Source organism: Podarcis pityusensis, assembly GCF_964106645.2.
Source record: "Podarcis pityusensis genome assembly, chromosome: 6".
Taxonomy (NCBI): domain Eukaryota; kingdom Metazoa; phylum Chordata; class Lepidosauria; order Squamata; family Lacertidae; genus Podarcis; species Podarcis pityusensis.
In genome coordinates, this window is record NC_138030.1 from 21,653,645 (window position 1) to 21,670,834 (window position 17,190).

The 17,190-nt window shown below is 43.8% G+C and overlaps 1 protein-coding gene across 9 annotated transcripts in view; it reads left to right on the forward strand.

Moving 5' to 3' along the window:
- The window catches only part of HNF4A (hepatocyte nuclear factor 4 alpha), a 66,078-nt gene that overhangs the window by 24,888 nt on the left and 24,000 nt on the right, over positions 1-17,190 (forward strand). For 8 of the 9 annotated variants that reach the window (XR_013987922.1, XR_013987923.1, XR_013987924.1 and 5 more), the window contains exon 1: positions 9,002-9,235. The exons of the other annotated variant lie outside the window; for it this stretch is intronic. Coding sequence is in view for 1 of the 8 variants with exons in the window: in XM_081011368.1 (XP_080867494.1) it covers positions 9,115-9,235 (121 nt within the window). In the remaining 7 variants the exon portion in view is untranslated. Of the gene's footprint in view, positions 1-9,001; positions 9,236-17,190 lie in introns of those variants that run through there. 9 annotated transcript variants of the gene reach the window in all.

A 17,190-nucleotide genomic window follows, 5' to 3' on the forward strand; every position in this document is an offset into this window, starting at 1 on the left:
GTCGGAGATCTATATTCTCAGATAGATAGGACTTTGTCCACAAACTGGAATTTGAAATTTCAAAGGGGGGGGGGTGTGTGTGAAAAAGCAGAAGGGACGGTTTGAGATGATTGTGCTGGCGTGATTCTTGTAACTCAGGTACTCCTGCCCAAACTGGCTTACCACATGGGCTAGTAAACAGAAGACTGAATAGCCTCAAATAGGCAGCTTTTGCGCATGTACACTTAAACATTCATCTCTACAGAAGCAAGAGAAAATCCAAATGATTTTAAATGCAAGGAAGGCCTCTTTATGGAACATCAGGAGAGACACGAACTTCTCCCAATCTCCTCTGAAGCAGACTCCACCACCCACCTTAGTGAAAAGGGTCAGTTCTCCTCCCACTTCCACATTACCCATGTAGTTTGCATGGCAAGGCTTCTATTAGAAATGGGTTAGCCAACATGGCACCCTCGAGAAGTTGTTGGACTTCAACTCCAGTCAGTCCTAGCCAGCATAGCTAATGGTCAGGGAGGATGGAAGGTGTAGTCTAACAACATCTAGAGGGCACCAAGTTGGCTACCCCTCCACTAGAACATTAAAAGATCCCTGCTGGGTCAAACCAAAGGTCTATGTAATGCAATATTCCTGCTTTCCATAATGGTGAACCAAGTGCCTCAAAGAAGCCCACAAAGCAGAAGTACAAAGACCCCCATCCAGTGCTGATGTTGCTCCACAGCAGCTGGATATTCAGTGGCAGCATACAGAAGTTCTGTATAGACATTGCCATGGCTCGTAGTCATTGGTATAACTTTCCTCCATGAATTTGTCTTGCCCCTTTTAAAGTGTTGGTGGTAGACAGCTTTAAATAATGCATTTTAAAAGCAAGTGAAATGCTTCTTTCTTCTCCCAAGGATGCTTCCTGTCCCGTCCCCCCCAAGTTGGGCTGTCATCTTGCCATTTCTTATCAGTTAAAAACTGTGTCTGGAAACTGCATACAGTGGTACCTCAGGTTAAGAACTTAATTCGTTCCGGAGGTCTGTTCTTAACCTGAAACTGTTCTTAACCTGAAGCACCACTTTAGCTAATGGGGCCTCCTGCTGCTGCCACGCCACTGGAGCACGATTTCTGTTCTCATCCTGAAGCAAATTTCTTAACCCGAGGTAATATTTCTGGGTTAGCGGAGTCTGTAACCTGAAGCGTATGTAACCTGAAGCGTATGTAACCTGAGGTACCACTCTATATGGTAGTTAAAATTTCAAAAGCTTGAGGAGAGGGCAGGGCCTCCGGAAACAGCTTTGCTCACTGTCTTGCTACTGAACTGTGAACTTCTTCTGAGGTCACATTCACGCCATACATTTAAAGCACACGACTTCCCCTAAAGTACCTTGGGAACTGTAATTTACTACCACTAGAACCACAGCACTCTTAACAAGCTGCAGTTCCCAAGATTCTTTCTGGGAGGTGACCTAAGCCATGTTCCTGTCCTGTCTCTATTTGGTACCAGAACTTGTAATGTCACTGCACACACCACAACTAAGCACAGGCAAGGCTATAGATCACCAGCCATTTACCCACTCTGTAGAAATATATTGTACACATTTCCATCTAGGTTAGAGGCAGTGCATGTTTCCCCTGTTGTTATCATTTTGAGTGGAGGTACAGCTATGTGCTCCCTTCCATAGTATGGGAACAGAGGATAATCAAACTGCCTCATAGAGCTGAGAAAAGTTAACTGGCTGGTGCCCCCCTGCACCTGGTAGTGTGGAAGGCAGGGAGATCAACAGTAGGAGGTGTCAGAGCCAACCAGTTCTAGCTTTGTCTCCCTCCCTGCTGAGCTCTACAAGAGCAACAACTAAGGAAGGGGAAGCTAGCAGGCTTTGCCCCCCAATGGACTGGTTCTAAGTAAGAAGGTGGGTGGGGAGGGGGGGTCACTGAGGACAAACTGAGGTTGGTGGACACTGTGCCCCCTTCCCACTAATCCAGCAGCCTCCACTTCTGGAAAGTTGCCTGTTCCCTGGAAGCTAGGCTGAAAACACTAGCAATAATACATCTGAGTCATCAGCACTAAAGGAGAAAGGCTAAATATGGCCCTTTGGCAATTTCCAGGTATTTAGTCGTTCTGTTCCCCTTAAGAAACTCCCCACCCCGATACCCTTGTGCATACACTTCTTTCGTTTGCTATTTCTAGCATCCTTAATCCTTCCGGAGCTGGTTCCCGCAGACCTTGTAGGGGCGAAGAAGCTATTTTTGCCTTCCTTCGTAAGGAGTTTATTTGAGCAAAAGGCTTGTTTTGCTGAACGGAGCAAAATAGGCTGGAGGTTTACGATATTGTACTAGACACTACGGCAAATCCTGCACATATTTAACTTGATGTCTGTACGCGTTTATCTAATCATAGGGATCACTCTATCCGAGCCCAGATTGAGGTGGAAGATCCCTCAATGGGGCTGCTAAAGCTCTTTCTCCACTTCCCTGACCATCTCGTACTCCATTGTTCCTTTCTATCAAGCAAATGAGTTATTGGCTTAGCAGGCTCCTAGCTGAAGGGGAAATAACCTGGCCATGTTATTTCAAGGAGCAACCTTTATGTCCTTGATAGTCATCCACCAGATGCCATCACCAACAGAGAGGCAGAAGTCATGATTTGTGCAACCATGGTGAGCTGCAATTGCACCAACCACAGTGGCCATGTGGTCCAGATCAGAGGGCCTTCTAGCAGTTCTCTCACTGAGTGAAGTGAGGTTACAGGGAACCAGGCAGAGGGCCTTATCGGTATTGGCGCCTTCCCTGTGGAACGCCCTCCCACCAGATGTCAAGGAGATAAACCACTACACAACCTTTAGAATACAGTGGTACCTTGGGTTAAGAACTTAATTCATTCCGGAGGTCCGTTCTTAACCTGAAACTGTTCTTAACCTGAAGCACCACTTTAGCTAATTGGGCCTCCCGCTGCTGCTGTGCCACCGTCGCACGATTTCTGTTCTCAACCTGAAGCAAAGTTCTTAACCCGAGGTACTCTTTCTGGGTTAGCGGAGTCTGTAACCTGAAGTGTCTGTAACCGAAGCGTCTGTAACCAAGGTACCACTGTATATCTGAAGGCAGTCCTGTATAGGGAAGTTTTTAATGTTCGATGTTTTGTGCTGTTTTTATATTTTTCTGGAAGCACCCCAGAGTGGCTGGGACAACCCAGTCAGATGCATGGCATATAAATAATAAAGTTGTTGTTGTTGTTATGAACTTCTAGAGACAGTATATGCCCCTGAATATCAGCTCCTGGAGAGAAGCAGTAGGAAGGAGCCCTAGCCTTTCATCCCAATGTCCTACCCGTGGGCTTCCTACAGGTATTTGGTTTGTTCTACAGGAAGCAGGATGCTAGACTACGTGAATCCTTAGTCCGATCCAGCAAGGCTCTTATCTTCTCAGTGAGGTTCACATGGATGGGTGAAACACATGAACACAGGAACTTCCTAACTGTGCGATAGTCTTGAATACTCATTAAGTGCACTCATAGGGTGCGTGGTATTAAAATGATCCATGTAAATAGCCATCGGAAAGCATTGGTTTGTTCCAAATGACCTGCGTTCTCAGGGGCCATGCAGTGCTATTCTGTTTAATATCCCCACCCGAGGAAGATGGTAATTCTGAACCAGGCCTCTCAGTATTGCTGCTTTTAGTTTAGGAACTACATGCAAGAAATATGTGACCGTGGTAAGAGTGTGGCTTATGTTTGTGCTTTGTGTGTGGTTCCCATGGGCAGTCTGTGCTCGTTTGTTTGTTTGTTTGTTTGTTTCCTTTGCTGGCGTATTCTGCAACATGCCATTGTCACAATAGTGGTACATTTGTGGTGGATTTATACTAGACCGCCAACACATCATTTTGCTTTATTGGTGGTTTTGTGATGCTCCCCCAATGATCAAGGGAGTGCAGTGACTCCCTTATGAAGAAAGGTTGCAGTGTTTGGGACATTTTCGTTTGGAGAAAAGGCAAGGTGACATGACAGAAGTTTATCAAAGTTTGCGTGGCATGGAGAAACTGGATGTGGGGAAGTTTTTCCTCCCTCTCTCATAGCACTAGAACTCATGGGCATCCAATAGAGATGGATGTTGGAAGATTCAGGACAGATAGAAGAAAGCTCAATGGAACTCAGTTCCCCAGGACACAGTGATGATGACCACATCCTGGATGGCTTTAAAAGAAGATGAGACAAATTCATGGTGCTGTGCTCTGCCTCATCCACAGTTGGGGGAAGCAATGCTTTCGAAAACCAGCTGCTGAAAACCACAGGAGCAGAGAGTGCTCTTGTGCTTGAATATTGTTCACTGGTTCTCCACAGGCATCTGGTTGGCCACTGTGAGAATAGGATGCTGGACTAGATGGGCCATTGGTCTGATCCAGCAGGCTCTTCTTATTTTCTTAATGTTACTGCATTGTTGCTGTCTGGAGGGGCACTCTTGCACTATGGCCGAACGAAAAAGTGGGGGGTGGATAACAACAGAACATTTGTGTTGTAAAAAGTTACAGGTTTTCAGCAGGAAGTTATGGGACATGCACTGGTTGGAAACCAAGCTGCTTATCCCTTGTGGTACTTTTGTGCATAAACAGTGTTGAAAGTAGGTTTGCCTAGAACAGGGGTAGTCAGCCCTTTTATACCTACTGCCCACTAATGCATCTTTCTTGATGGTAAAATTTCCTTACCGCCCACCAGTGCTCGATGGAAGGAGGATTCAGCTTGTGCCTTAGAACCCCCTACTGCCCACCTAGAATCCTGAAACGCCCACTAGTGGGCAGTAGGGACCAGGTTGACAGCCCCTGACCTAGAACCTTCCAAATGGTATCATGAGCAGAAGTATTCTTGAATGCCCAATAAAAAGGATATCTGGGGGTAGGAGGACCCTCACCCTGAATCATAGGCTTCCTGTTTTCATTGAGAACCATGAGCCCATCCAGCCCATGATTTGGATCCAGATTACGTTAGCTGCCCATAGTTCTCACTGAAATCAACAGGACTTAAGTCTTGATTAACCTGTCCCGTCGATCTCAGTTGTGGCTAGCTGAAAGCAACTCACTTAGTTTGGATGCGTCCAATATATCACTACACACAAGTGCTATGCAAACACGTTTTCTTCAAATGGTGAGACGTTTTCAGGGTTCAAGGGCTACCTAGGCTTGGTTTCCTTTGAGCACATGACCCAGAAGCTGTATGCCGGCTCCCTCGGCCAGTAAAGTGAGATAAGCGCTGCAACCCCAGAGTTGTCCATGACTGGACCTAATAGTCAGGAGTCCCTTTACCTTTACCTTTTTACTGGAGAGCCACTGGCATGTTGTGTTACCTTATTGGCCCGAATATAAGCCACACTTCCCCCCCCTCCAAATTCAGACCCTGAAAAGTTAAAGTACGGCTTACTGTATATCCGAGACTTTATGCTACTGGAAAAGCGGCACAGCTCCCCCCCCCCCCCCGAAGCAGCCTTGGTATTGTCTTTTTTTCTTTTGCCCTTCAATTGTAAAGGGGCAACTTATTTGCAGGTGCGGCTTATATTCGGACCAATACGGTATATGGTTTACTTACACATAGATAGAGGTTGAGAATAGGTAGAGGTTTGCAGCATAATGTCTCAGACCTGGCCCCACCAGATTTCTAGCTGGGGCTTTGTTCCCTAAATATGTGTCACGGTCCCAGACCAACCAACTTGTATTTCAAACAGATGTAGGTGGTAGCTTCTCTCCATTTAGTATATGGCTGCTTTTTTCAGATTCTTTCACTGCCCCCCCCCCCTCATCTCATGGCCACTGCCACTTCTCCTGCCATGTTCTTCTTTTGAGTCTGTGTTGGTAACTGGGGGGCTGGTAGATTGGAGAATACCCCTTGGGAAACCAGATTTATCCAAGGATTTAAATCAGTGTCTGGTTTACCTAGCAAAGAGTTGCTGAAAACTAGTTCAGGGTCATTAATTTATTCCATGGAAACTAAATCATAAAAATGGTTGCAAAAAAAATAAACAAAACTGCCATAATCATTAATTATTACTGGCTTTTCAGTGCAATTCAGCTGATGCTGTTAAACAATAAATTGATTTACAGTTATTAATCTGTGGTGGTTACACAACAGAATTTCCAGCGAGTCATAAAACTCCTCCCCAGCTGAGGCCACTGAAAACCAAGTCACTGCATATAATGGTGTCTCTCCAAGCTTGAGATGAAAACAAGTACCAGACAAAGGGCAATTAATTTTGGGGTTCCCTCCATACTTGCCAATCAGAAACTTGTGCACAAGGCCAGTCGGCTGTGTGAAGAAACTGTGAATGCCTTTAATGGGACTTCGGATAGCTCTAACTAAAATATATGTACTGTACTTTTCCATCTATAAGACGCCCCCATGTATAAGACGCTTCCTATTTTGGGGGACTGAAATTTTGGAAAATAGGGGGAGATAGAAAGCAGTAAGTTGAGCTTTTTTTGCGGAGGATTGCTCAGAGTTGTTGAGCGTTTTGGGGGGGTATTACCGAGAGTTGCTGAGCTTTTTTTAGGACGGGGAATGCCGAAAATCGTTCACCCGGACACATCGCAAAATCTGCCTCCCATCTGTCCCCTCATCGGCAGAGGCTGCCAATCATCACCCGACCAATTGCCGCAGCGTCGGCCAATCAACACCACACATTGACGCCGCAACCAATAACACGCACAATAGTTGCTGACAGCCGCAGCAGCAGCCAATCAAAAGTCCACCCTATGCACTACCCATGTATAAGACCGCCTCCACTTTTTTGCATGATTTTTAAGGAAACAAACTTTGACTAATACATGGGAATGTACGGTAGATTGATTTGAGTGGTGCAGACTCCGAGAGAAGATTTTATTTATTTAAAATCATTTATATACCACTTAATTATTATTATTTTTGGGGGGGGGAGGACAACATCTCTACATTGTGTACTGTCTAAAAAATAAACAATATGTTAGGAATTTAATGTAGTGCTGAGATTGCTCTGTCAGTGCAAGAGGAATCCTGCTGCACTAGTGGAGGTCCTAGTGGCATCAGTTAGTTAAATCCAGCCCATAATAATTAAAATATTTAAAAAGCACAACCTAAAACCAGAAAAACAGTATAAAAAAAATAAAAGCAAATAAAGCATAAATGTAGAAGATCCAGACATGTAAAACAGGGTCTCGTCTTACGAGTCTGAGAAAGAACATGTACAAATCTAGTAGTTATTGATTCTGCCCCAAATGCAGGAATAAGCATTTGAATGTCAAATCAGTGATGCATAGGCAGCATAATATCCACAAAAATTAAATGGGGCATAAAGGCATACCCTCCAACATTTCTCCAATGAAAATAGGGACACCCCATTCCATAAGGATATTATTACTATTTATACCCCACACATCTTACTGGGTTGTCCCAGCCACTCTGGGCGGCTTCCAACATATATAAAAACATAATAAAACATTAAACATTAAAAAAAAACCTTCCATATACAGGTTTGCCTTCAGACGGCTCAGGGGTTAGGTAACATTATACCCTCCAACATTTCTTCAATGAAAATGGGGATATCCTAAGGAAAAGCGGGACATTTTGGAATCAAATCAGAAACCAGGACGACTTCCCTAAAACAGGGACACTTGGAGGGTCTGTAAAGGCTACTTTTGGTACAATTGCAGAAGAGATTCATGGTTTGATAGTGATCAAGCCAAATAGCCAAAGGTCTTATTCATTTGCTTTTCACAATCAATGCAGTGATTATGCTTCTGAAGTGAGCAATGGTGCAGATAGGAAATATTACAGAACAATTATTTGCACCCAGATCGTCCTAGTCCAATACCACACTGCATGGGCTTTCTAGTTTCTTTTGGCATAACCTGCCCCCCCCACCCCAATATTCAAAACCTGTGTTTCCCTGCATGATAGAAAACACATGCTCGTATGTAGACAACTCAACTTCTGTGCATATTTATTGGACTCTGAATCATCTGTTAATTGGTTGGAGTAAAAGTGCAGGTGTCTGCACTGTACCTGCCAAGGCTATTAGCAGTCGGGTTGAGGAGGGTGGATAGAATTTCAATCAGGAAAATGGCACAGGGGGGAGGGCTAAGCAGAGCCCCCTCCCCAGCACTGCTGCTCCAGGCCTCTCGCAGGAGCTTCCAAGCTTCTAAAAAAGACATTGGGCAATCCGATCGTAGATTTTGAGTATCACATGCCATTTGGCCCACATGCTAAACGGTACCTGTGGGAGGGGACCACAAGGAAGATCTTACTTGTCCAAGCGAAGTATTATTGCATGATGGAATATGGTGAAGGCCCACTTTGACATTTCAGGGCTTGCCTGGCCCTGAAAGATGTGTGGTAGAAAAATACCATGGGGTGGGAGTTGTTTACAGTGAAGTCGCAGCCTGTAAAACATCGTTTTATAGGGAAGTAAAACGAAAGGCCTGTGTATGACAGAGCAGGAATTACAATTCTGCCGACCTTCACCAAACAGAGAGACAACAGGGCGTGAGAAGAGAAAGAGTTAGATTGGTGAAATGGAGGCAAGCTAGGAATAGAGAAATCGGTGCTTTTTTTATATTCCAGATCCATTTGTCCAATTCTTTGGCGCTTTAACTACAAGTAAGGTAATCCCTGGGCCTTTTTTTCCCAGCAGGAACTCAGTTCTGGCACCTCTCAGGTAGAGGTGCCATTATAAAAGAACAAGGGAGGTGTTCGTGGCGAGTTCTGGCACCTCTTTTTCTAGAAAAATAGCACTGGGTAATCCTAACAGCTAGGCTTGAGGTACAGAAGACCCTGAGAAAGGTTAGCATAGATCACTTGCATACCTATTACACCTGTCTCAAACCTGAACAGCATTGTGCCGTTGACTAATAAGAAATAATAAACAAAATTGAAGTGAGAGAGGAAGACAGAAGGAGCTGAGCAGAGCAGTCCGCACCAGTGAGATGATTAAAGATTAACCCCCCTTGCCTCCTGCCTCCACCCCTCTGGGTTGTATAGGCCTTGAAGCTCAGCAGATCCTTTCAGAGAAATATTTGAAATAAAGGCCAACAGATAGGGGACGCCGGCAAAATCAGTTGGAGAGGTTGAGGGGCCAATAACCTCTGGCTGCGGAATCACTGCAATCTGGCCTGTGTTTGCTGATGATAATGCGCCTTTCCAAAGCCCTGATAGACATGGAGATGGCAGATTATAGTGCGGCTTTAGACCCGGCATACACGACTCTGGAGTTTGAGAACATGCAAGTCTTGGCAATAGGCAACGGTAAGTCCGACTCGGAACTTTGCTCTTCTCTGTTAAATTTTGGGCAAGGGACAGCTGACCTTCAGAGGCGCATTTGCAAACAGGCAGCGGCGGCCAGATGGTGTGGAGGCTTCGTTGCATGTCTGTTTCCTTGTTGTCCCAAGGAAAACCTTCCCTGTCGGCGGAGGCTCTTCTCCAGGTTCCCTGCCTGTTTATGGCAAGATTTTGTTTGACCAGTGCTCCGCTTAGCTCGAACCGGGTGACTTTTCCAGGGATGGGTGCGGCGTAGAAATCTTGTAGAGTATTACGGGTTTTCTCCCACATGACATATCTGTCAGAGGAAGGCATAGAAAGAACCCCAGAAGGTTGCATGGATGGTGAGCATATAGGGGGAAGGGAACAAAGCAGAGAGCTAGGTCATTGCTCGAAAGTGTAGGACCCAAACCAAGAGGTTTAAATTATAAGAAAAAATATAATTTAGAATCGGAAAGAACTTGGCAGCGGGGCTCCTGCATCGGCATCCCTTCCAACTCGTGTCTGTGATTGTCTCCTGAAGGGATTGGCTTCGAAGGGATGTGATTAGATAATACAGTATAGTTTTCCCTGCCTAGAGGCACTTCTGCAGTACAAGGACTCATTAGGAACAGAATTTGTCTTTAGGCCAAATACATTTCTTCGTGTTGCCAGTGCAGGGGGGCAATTTGAATGGGGGGGATTTGAGAGTGAGTTATTAATAGGTAATGGCCTTTTAGGCTTCCTCCACATGAATAGGTGTTCACTTTTTGAATAAAATGTCCCCGGGGGGAGGGGGCACCAGGATTTTAGAGATGCTTAGGTGGGGCATGGCCAAAAAAAGGTTGGGAACCACTGACTTAGAGCGATACTGGTTCAGAATTCAGGACGGATTGGAAAAGATCTGCTACTTCAATCCTATGCACACAAACCGGGGAGTAAGCCCCACAGAACACATTAGAACTTAATTGCAAGTACATTTACACAGAATTGTGCTATAGAGATGGGCCACTGTGTGCTTATTTTACATCATAATATTTGCTGTTTATATCCAGCGCTTTTTGAGAGGCCAAAGAGCTCATCCTTAGAGCAGCGCTGCACCGTTGGCCCAGATTATTATTCCCATATTGCAGGTAGCAGGGCTGAAGCTAATAAACATTGTCTGGCTGAAGTGCGCCTAATGATTTTGTGGCCGAGGCCAAATTTGATCCAGAAACTTCCTTCCTCACGGATCAAATGCGTAAGATACCTCACAAATTCCTGGATTACCTTGTCAAGTGTGTATGTAGCCTTTTGGGGTGTTTTGCCAGTCACATTTCGCGGTGGAAAATGACATCCTGCCTTATGCCAGTGTGTGCATAGACTGTGAGGCCAAAATAATAGCCTTGCAGCTTTTCAAACTGCAAAAAGCTTCAGCATGTTTTATAGCAAGGAATGAAGAAGTACTGCAGGCTGACATTTCTGCTTCCTTCAGCTGCTTTAGCCCATAGGAGTCATTAGCTTATTCCACTCCTAAAACGTTTGGGGATTTGTTTTTGTTCACAAGATCCAAGATTTGTGTTTTGGCATGTTTACCCGTGGATTCTCTGAACAGGCTAATGGCTAATCTTAGTGTAATTCAGAAGCATGCCTTACATTAATTCTGAAATTCAGAAAAATATCTTTACTCAAATTTTCTTAATACGGACACCTATTAGGTCTTTACTGAGTGATTTTACAAGGAGAAAGGGTTTCATACTTCGCACTTGTCATTATTTAATAAGCACAATACCAATTCTCTGAATATGCATACAGGTCTCCTCTATAGTGCGTGCATTGAATATCTGCCTGGTTGTCTGGGGGTTTTTTAACACTTTATTTTTGATTGCCTTAACACTGGGAAGGTGGCAATATTATCATGGATTTTTTATTTTATTTTTTATTTTTACTTCTGAGGGAATATAAATACTTGAAATGTACAATAATATATCATAGCCTTGGACTATAACCCAACCCTGTTTGGGACAACAACATTATACTGGAGCATCTTTCCCCCCAGTTGCTGTGTGAAATTTAATTGCCATGAGCCAATTCAAACCTGTACATAATACTGTGGGATATTGTAAAATGGGATGAGCTACTTGTGCCCCTCCAGAGCTTGCTGGACTCCAACTCCCATCAGCCCCAGCCAGCATGACGAATGGCCTGGGATGATGGGAGTTGTAGTTTAGCAGCGCCTGAAGGGTCACGGGTTCTTCACACCTGTGTTAAACCAATGGCAGAAGGAGAAGAAAGCTGGGGGTGGAGGGAGGGAGAGAAAAAGAGAGGGGGGAGAAGGAGCGTTGTTGTTAGTGGGGGAGAAGAAGAGGAGGAAGTGGGTGGGTGCAGTGCTGGATTTACATATAAGCTAAACAAGCTATAGCTTAGGGCCCCACTCTCTTGGGGCCCCCCAAAAAAAATTAAAGGGAAAAGAAACTAGATGTACAGTTCCAAAATATAAGATAAAAAACAAATAAAATAAAACCTACACACAGCAACAGTGTTTTGTGTTGTATAGGCTCCTATTTGATATGTACAAATGGCTTTAGATACCTATTAGGTCCATAAATTATCATATAGCATATATTCAACACAAAAAACAGCTACAATTGGTTGTTGACAAAGGACAGCTGGACATATAAAGGGCCCCATTACCTTCAATAGCTTAGGGCCTCATCAAACCTAAATCTGGCCCTGGGCGGTGTGGCAGTGGCATAACAAGCAGTGCAGACTCCCTGTGCCAGCCCTGCCTATCCCCTTACTGGGATCTTGATCCTCACACTTCCTATTTGTTCCCCACCCCTGTTGCAGGATCAGAGTTGAAAGGGACCACAGAGCTCATTAAGGCAAACCCCCATTCAGTGCAAGAACTACAATGCAGGATGCAACTATGGTGTCCCTGACAGGTGTCCATCTAGCCTCTGATTAAACAGAGAGCACACCACTGCCTGAGGCTGTTTCACTGCCAACCACGTCTGCCGGTTAGGAAGTTTCTCAAAATACTTACTTACTTAGACAATATCATATATATCACTTATATTTTAGGAGGTGGGAGAACCTCCAAGCACTTTACAATGCATTTTAAAGGCATCATATACAAACAACGTATTTTTATGTTTCACAGAAAATTACTGTCCTGCAGTTTCCACTCAGCGATAACCAACAGGGTTTTCTTAGTTTGGGTGTCTTAGCCATTTCTAAATGCTCCCTCTAAAACCCAGCAGAGAAAGCTGCTGTATGATAAATTATGCAATCCTAGCAAAATTCCAATGTAGGCAAAGACATGCCATCCATCCTTTAAAACAACAACAACAGAGCTTTGCACTCTCTTTTAAATTAAATACTAAATTTTCTCTTCTTGTCCTATGCTCCTAATTTTCAACATTCTTATATTTTCCAAAATTCTGTATTCCTAACCCTTGCCCTTATTGTCATATTACAAGCTAATGGTGTACAACCAGTAAGGTTGGGGGAGAAACTTGGTTTTCTGCAAACCTACCTTATTTGCACGCAAACCAAAATACATCCTGTCCTTTGAAATTCACACTTTTTTGTGTTTTGAGATGCTGTCCTCTGTGTGTACAGAATTGCATATATAAGGGGAAAGCATATATTAGTTAAAATAACATATTAAATGCATTATATTGCAGAAAAAATATTGCAAAGATGGGTGTATTTGGAGAAATATGTACAGGAGTTTTGGGAAATTTTTTTTTACAAAAAGTGAGAGAAACTGAGCTTGACTGACTTGTCCATCTATAAAAAAAATCCTTCCAGTAGCACCTTTAAGACCAACTAAGTTAGTTCTTGGTATGAGCTTTCGTGTGCAAGCACACTTCTTCAGATACCAGGTATCTGAAGAAGTGTGCTTGCACACGAAAGCTCATACCAAGAACTAACTTAGTTGGTCTTAAAGGTGCTACTGGAAGGATTTTTTTTATTTTGACTATGGCAGACCAACACGGCTACCTATCTGTAACTTGTCCATCTATAGTGATGGAAAAAACTGTGCTTTAAGGACTGTGTGCAGACTAGCTTTTCAGACCACTAAAAGCAGTCATACAGTGAGCTTCTATTACGTATGTTCATTTCCCACCCCCAGGAAGCATGAAGCACAAGAGCATGGTCTCTGGTTAAACTTTTGCAGGTTTCTCCAAAATACATTTTGACATTTGGGTGTGACTGTCAGAGGCCGCTTTTGCAAGGTGGCTACGGTAAGGAAATCAGTCCTCTCCTCACCCACAGACCTCCACCCACCATGGAGCTAGTTGTTGTTGTTGTTACAGCTGCTGCTGTGCTTCCAAGATTCCTGCACTGATCAGCTGGATTAGGGGGCATCCAAGGTCCCTTCCCAATTCCAAAATTCTATGAAATTGTGTTTTGAAGAATAGGAAAGCAGAGCAGCACATTCTCTTTCTCGCAGTAATGCACCAACAGCCAGGGAGCTTGCTCACTTGTTTGTTTCTGAACTTTCTTTCAGAAGTGAACTTGATTCTAGTTACAGTGGTGCCTCGCAAGACGAAATTAATCCGTTCCGCGAGTCTCTTCGTCTTGCGGTTTTTTCGTCTTGCGAAGCACGGCTATTAGCGGCTTAGCGGCTATTAACGGCTTAGCGGCTATTAACGGCTTAGCGGCTTTAAGAAAAAGGAAACAAACTCGCAAGAACTCGCAAGACGTTTCGTTTTGCGAAGCAAGCCCATAGGGAAATTCGTCTTGCGGAACGACTCAAAAAACGCAAAACCCTTTCGTCTAGCGAGTTTTTCGTCTTGCAAGGCATTCGTCTTGCGGGGCACCACTGTATTTTCGACCTCCCCACCCCACCCCTCTGCCATCACTCTCAGTTATGTGGATTCCCCACCCCCAGGAAACTGATGTAATTAGAAGCAACAAAGTACCTTGTGACATCGACAAGCAGATTTACTGTGACATAAACTTTTGAGGACTGTGAGATCCGCTTCATTAGAAGCACGAAGAGAAGTGTGCATGTGTATTTGAGTATGTTGGAGCTCTAAAACAAGATTAATACGGTTTCCAGTCACAACAGCAACGGCCGCAAGCGCTGTTCAGATTCATTGCAGGCTGGAATTAAGAATTAGGATGAAAATGAATTTGTTGTTGTTGTTGTTTAGTCGTTTAGTCGTGTCCGACTCTTTGTGACCCCATGGACCAGAGCACGCCAGGCACTCCTGTCTTCCACTGCCTCCCGCAGTTTGGTCAAACTCATGCTGGTAGCTTCGAGAACACTGTCCAACCATCTCGTCCTCTGTCATCCCCTTCTCCTTGTGCCCTCCATCTTTCCCAACATCAGGGTCTTTTCCAGGGAGTCTTCTCTTCTCATGAGGTGGCCAAAGTATTGGAGCCTCAGCTTCACGATCTGTCCTTCCAGTGAGCACTTCCAGTGAGCACAATTCATGAAAATGAATAGGCCTCCTTTTCTTCCTGACACATGCAGATGGTGCTCCCTCTTCATTGCTTTGGGGACCACCTGCTCTCGTATCATAGAATAAACGAATCTTAGAATTGTCGAGTTGGAAGGGATCCTGAGGGTCATCTAGTCCAACCCCCTGCAGTGAAGAAATATGAATCTCCTTGCACTCTTAAATCTTCTGGGGATGTTCTGCCTGCTTCATGTGGCACTACAACAAGCCATATTTCTCTAGACTTTGTAAGGAAGACTCCAGTAACATCTTAGAAAAATAAATAATAAAACAGCTCTGATCAAGCTAGCAAGGCTGGATCAAGACCCAAGCCTTGAGGAAAGTGGCTCCCAACATGCTTCAGAAATGATTTTCCAAGAACAGCCTAAGTCAGGGTGGGCAGAAGATATATTGGGATCTACAATTTGATCTCCAGGTAGTTTGCAGCAGGCTGGCAGGAATTTCTGTCAGTCAGTCCCAATTCTAACAACAACAAAATGATGCGCACACTCTAAATTAGGCTGCTGGGATGAACAAAGCTTGGGGTAACTAGGAATGGGTTTTTGTGTGAAGTCAGCTTAGTTCCAGTACTTACAACAAATCCTTTGCTCAGGGACTACTCAGGGGCTCTAAGTCCCACTAGACTGAAGTCTGTCTTTTCCTGGCTTAACTTATCCGGCAGAAGCCTGAAAACTTCCCATCAGCAAATAGCTCATATCTTAACCTCTTTCAGGCTAGAAAACTAAGCCTCGTTGTAAATTCTTTGAGAGAAGGGGTTTTTTTTGGAGGTGGGGGGTGGAATTGCCACAGTACCAAGTATCTCAACTAATTCATACAGCGCATCACAACGGGCAAATGATATTGTTATGGCAGCAAGCTCTCAAGTTGTACAAAGCTGCTGTTCAGGCGAGAAGTTAGTTTTGTGGCCCTCGCAAGCTTGCTTCCCTATCAGAAATGTTGGTCCAGTAACAGAAATCATTTGAACCATTTCAGAGCCTCCTTTGACCCCTGCAATGTTTGTCGGATAAAAATAAGGACCCTGGTTGTTATGCATTACATGAAGACATAACTTTTCCCGTAGATTGCCATGGAGTGGCGAGATTGTAAAAAACTTTAATTTCAAAATGTGCAGCTTCCTATCACCTAGAAGACATGTTTATTTAACATTTAGATATCATATTTTTAAATATTATGTTTCATACAAATAAATACAACATGCGTTATATGCTAGCAAAACAATAAAATGGCACAAAGCTGTGCGTGTTTGTTTTGTGGGGTAGTGTCTTGGAAATAGAGGAAATGTTATGATTTATTATACAAACCTCTTTATCTTTCTGTATTTTCCTGGTAAAAAGGTAAAGGTACCAGTACTGTATTATTAGATTACTTGGTGCAATCAGTTGCTTAATTTCTAGATTAAAGAGTTCAGATGTAATGGAGCTGGCTATCAGGATTTCAGTTTTGCCAGCTAAACCCTCCCTAACTTCCTCTGTTGCCTGCCGTCTTCAATTGCATCTTCACCATCCTGATGCTTATTGGTAAACAGGTGTAAAATTGCATGAGCTGTTGTGGGTGGGGAGACAGGCAAATATCCCCCCCCCCACACACACAAGCAGCTAGGGCCGCCTCCCCTTTCCATGCCACAGGGATGGCATCACAACCTATTGATACTAGATCAGCAGGAGCTCAAGAACAGTAGTCAAGGGAAAATGAATGGGTTTTGAATCTTCTGGAAGAGCCCAATATGCCATAACAAATCTGTACAGAAAGGAGTGAGTGTTGGGTTAGCCATCATAATGGAACTGCCAACTCAAAGCTAGTGAGAAGTATTGGTCCCAGAAGGAGTAAATTATTGGGAGTATTGGCACTCGTGTATCTAGCACCAGCAGTATATGTGGTGTTTTTCAGTGCTGAATAAAAATAAAAGGGCCCTGCCCCAAGGACCTTACAGTCATAGGTTTTGACAGTGAGAGAGACAATTAGGGGAAGGGAAGAAGGACAGAGGCAAAGATAAGAGGACTAATATGAAATGTCCATATTGCAGGGATTCAGTTGATCTGATTCCTTAATTTGTTCCCATAGATCAGTGGCTCTCAAAGGGTGTGTTGTGCCATACTGGTGTGGCAAGAGAGGATGGCATGTGCAGCAGGAAGAGTGAAGACAATCAATATTATATTTTGGGAATGATTCATGTACTTACGTAGCAGCATTGCTTTGTATTTTCTGGATGTCTCACGATCATATTATAAAGTAGTTGCATTCTATATTATAAATCAAGCGCTGCTAGGAGTTGATTCTTTTTGTTTTCCAATGCATTTCTCATCAATTAAAAATTAGGTGTGGCACAAGCAAATTTTTATTCCGAAAGTGTGGCCCAGAGAAAAAAAAGTTTGAGAACCACTGCCATGGATACTGAATTGAAATTTTATTTATGAGTTGTTACAGCATTGCTTTTTGTTTGGTTTGCTGCCTGATATTATCGTATTGATTTTTGGTATTGTTGTATTTATTTTGGTATGCTATGAGCTT